This window comes from Charadrius vociferus, unplaced genomic scaffold, assembly GCF_000708025.1.
Source record: "Charadrius vociferus isolate BGI_N301 unplaced genomic scaffold, ASM70802v2 scaffold190, whole genome shotgun sequence".
NCBI lineage: Eukaryota > Metazoa > Chordata > Aves > Charadriiformes > Charadriidae > Charadrius > Charadrius vociferus.
In genome coordinates this window covers 2,673,243-2,676,937 of record NW_009646608.1, presented here as the reverse complement: position 1 = coordinate 2,676,937, position 3,695 = coordinate 2,673,243, and the positions used below count along the sequence as shown (strand labels likewise).

The 3,695-nt window shown below is 39.2% G+C and overlaps 1 protein-coding gene across 2 annotated transcripts in view; it reads left to right on the top strand.

The window, feature by feature from the left end:
- Positions 1-3,121, top strand: part of LRRC28 (leucine rich repeat containing 28) — a 47,507-nt gene extending 44,386 nt beyond the window's left edge. The window contains exons 8-9 of one of the 2 annotated variants that reach the window (XM_009887064.1): positions 1-13; positions 2,984-3,121. The exon at positions 1-13 is cut by the window's left edge and continues 147 nt beyond it. In XM_009887064.1, coding sequence (XP_009885366.1) covers positions 1-13; positions 2,984-3,056 — 86 coding nt within the window. In that variant the 3' untranslated portion in view covers positions 3,057-3,121. The remainder of the gene's footprint in view (positions 14-2,983) is intronic. The other variant, XM_009887072.1, reaches the window with a different exon arrangement.
- The last annotated feature ends 574 nt before the right edge of the window (positions 3,122-3,695 follow it).

Below are 3,695 nucleotides of genomic sequence, written 5' to 3'. Positions count from 1 at the left end.
GATTGCATCAAGGGTAATTATACAGGAAGTTACACTGGGTTTTCATTCAGGAAGAAAAACACCTTATGGAACAAAGCATATTCTTAAGGCCTTTTTTTTTTTTTTTTTTTTGACTTAGCAGCCTTTCAGATCTAATGCCCCTGTCCTATGATTGTATATAAAAGTTGACAAATCTTTTCTTTGCAAGAACACCAGCATGCTGCTGTTGGACTGTTCGAGAAGGGCTATCACACTTGCCTGTTTCAGACTGCTGTAAGGTAGTGACGGGTTTTGATATGATGGGATTGATGTGTTTGTGGTAGTGCAGCACATGCATGGCACATCTGTGCCTTGGGAAGGAAATACTATCTAATACCAATACTTCCCCTGATGGTTTCAACCCCAACTTCAGGAAAATGCCGCCACCAAATAAAAGTGCTGTAGGATTAAAGGCAGAAAAAGTTCTAAAGCCAGAGTTTAATTAAAATGTTCTGCAGTAAAATATTCTTGTTTTTCTTTCCACGCTAATTAAATTGAGATATGCTGTGGAAACATTCTGCATTGTAATATATATTTCGTAGCAATACCCCTTTCAAAAAATATTTCCATTTTTATGGTGTAGAAGATGTGAGTGTGTCTGCAGGATTCAGAAGTCAAGTAGACAAGCCTAGACAAACTTCCTGACTTGCTGGACAGTACAGTCATAGAAGAGACTAAAAACTGGGTTATAGTTCAGGGAATATTGGCCTTATGTAGATAAAGAATTACAATACCTTTAAGGTGAGCACTGATCGTTTTTCATTGATTTTTTCCCTAACCCCTAATAATCTGAGCCATAATATCAACAAATCCACTTTTTGCCATGCAAAAGTATCATCAGAGAAATTTAAACTGGTTCTACTTGGACAAAACTACAGTACCATTTGATAGCTAATAAATAAGGTTTAAAGAAAAGTCACTTGGAGTTAAGCAAATCTGATGCTCAGGTTCTTTTTAGAGAATTCATGTCAAGCCATCAGTTACAAAGCATCTGCTTAAAGGTGGGAGCAGAAAAGAAAGGTGCTTTAAAAAGGAATGGTTTTGAAATTACTTGTTGGTATATATGTTGCACAAGAATGCCATTTAGTTCTTGTCCTGCTGAAATCCATTGCCTTGATAGTTATCTTCCATAAAAATAAGAAACTGGTTTTCGATAGGAAGATCTTTAAGAAAAAAGAGGAGACTAATTGGTGATTCAGGTTGATGGTGCCTATTTGCCACAGCGGTACCACAGGTTATTTTACTGTGAGTTTGTGGCACAAGAGGTATCTGATTTGTAAGCAATTCAACATTATGAAATGAAAACAGCTTAGGTATGCCAAATCTGGACAGCAGCCAGAAGGCTGCATTAATGGTATTTCGGAAAAGTCATCTTTCTTAGAAAGATCTGATTGTAGAGATTGCATACCTCAACTTGCCATTCTGTTACGCTTCAGTCCTATGCTGAAATTCAGTGGATTTCATGTTGAGTTAAATAAATTGCTTCCACATTACAGTCATTATATTCAGGGTGGCATAAAATGTTATAATCATGCTATAAAGTATTTCTTTCAATCATTGAGCTCCATTAGAACGGTATAATTTTCCAAGAAAGGGATGGAAAACTACTTGCTGGTCACTAAATTGTTATGTTATCTGAAATAATCCAGCAATGGGAGAGTTTGGACTAGAGAGCTCTAATTTTTGGACTAGAGAGCTCTAATTTCTAATTAATTGCTAAGCGTTGCTCGTTGTAGACCTTAAAGTCATGAGATGATACACGTATAAGTAGACACCTTTAGGAATTATTAAATTTACGACTCCACAAAAACACACTTGAAGGCTACTTTGCAAGAATGCTATATTAACATTCTAAAATATATTAATTGAAAATATTTATTTCTGCCTGGTTTTCACTTGTTTAAAAAATGGTTAGACAAGAATGTACTGTGTTCTGCAAAATGCCATAATGAATACAGTCTTAAGTAGCTGACATTTGATGCAAATCCACAGAAAATGAGATCTAAACAGGGTAGCCTGTCATCCTTATCTCTGTAGCTCGTGCGCTTGACATGGTAAGATTATGTGGAATTGTAGAGGTGTGATAGCTGGTTTAGAAAGACGTGAAGGACAGGGTTTCTGTTCTAAAGAGCTTACAGTGACCATGACAGCACACAGGGTAGGGATCCTGAACATTTGAACAGCACTGATTAGCATATGCCACAACCATGCCACTAACTTCTGTCTGGATTTCCGTATCACATTCCGTATCCTCTTATAGGAAAGGATAGTGAAGTGTTGAACTGGATTTCTGTATCTGAAAAAGCACAGATGACATGAGCACCGGGTAAAGTGTGATTTCTGGGTTAGTAAAAAACAGATCTTAACATCTTTTAAAGCAGGTATCTAGGTCCCTGCCAGGATGGGGGCAGGAGGAGGGTCACGGTGAGCACAGCGAGGCTCGTCTCACACTTTCATGTTGCCACCGCTGCTGCAGTACCTGGCACAGTGCGACAGCACTGCCTGTCCATCGTCCTTTCTGAAGATTGGGGCCCAGTTTGTTCACTCGGCTGAACCAAAGGAGGATGCTGGACTTCAGTTATTACTGCCTACAAGCAGTAATTTAAGAAACACACGAGCGAAGGTGAAGCAAAGAATTACCCAGCTATTTTCCTTTTAGTTATTAAACCTACTGGCTATAACAGCCAGCCACACCCTCTGCAGAAAGAAAAACCACATGCTGCTTATTTAAACTGGGTACACAAGAAACCAGGAAGGTTTTTGAGAACCCCTGCAGTGTTTCCTTGCCTTTGTGTCAGGCACTCATACAGAGCAAATAAACCTCCTTTTTTTTTTTTAAGTGTTGGGATCGGCTAATCCTGTATGTTACCAACCAGCATATTGTCTGCTGTGGAACGGGCCGGGAGCTTTAATCTTTACTGACAACTGTTCCCCCTCCTCCTTTTTTTTTTTTTTTTTCTTCTAGGAGGACAACTGTTAGTTTTGTGGCATACTGCTGCTCCACCCAGTGTCTGCAGACTTTTGACCTACTGAGTTGATAAACATTTAAAACTACTCAGGAGTGCTGCCAGTTTAAAGCTGCATTAGACGTCGTGTCCCATTGGTACTGGAATACTGTGTGTGTGCGCGTGTGCCAAAGCAGCAGAAGTGCCCAGTCGGGAACACTAAGAAGCACTTAAATCCTGCCCTATCAAATTTGGATGAACTGCAGAAACTTTTCGGAAGTGTAAATACCAAGCTTTTAAAAGTATTAACTTCTCTCTTCTCCAAGACAGCATACAAACCAAACAAATTCACAAGCTCTGACTTCAGGATTTCCAGTATTTTTCAGATGAGGCTGTCTTCAGGTTGACCCATTGCATCATTTGAAGCAGTTTTCATTCCTTTAACAGGGGAAAAAAAGAAAAGGTCCAGTTATGGCAAACCAGTTTTCCTTTACTCCCCCCGTCATCCTCATCACCCCTACAGCTGGATTCAGGTATATAGATCTAAGCCTACAGAAACCTTTGAAGTATCCCGGTGACTTTCCCATGGAATTTAGTTTTATTTTCTCCCTCTCATATTATTTTCCCTAGCAGAGTTATCCCAGTTGTTTACCAGGTCTTTGACAGTTAACTGTGCTATTTAAATCCACATATTAAAAGCAGATCTTTCTGGTATCATTAGAAGCCACACCG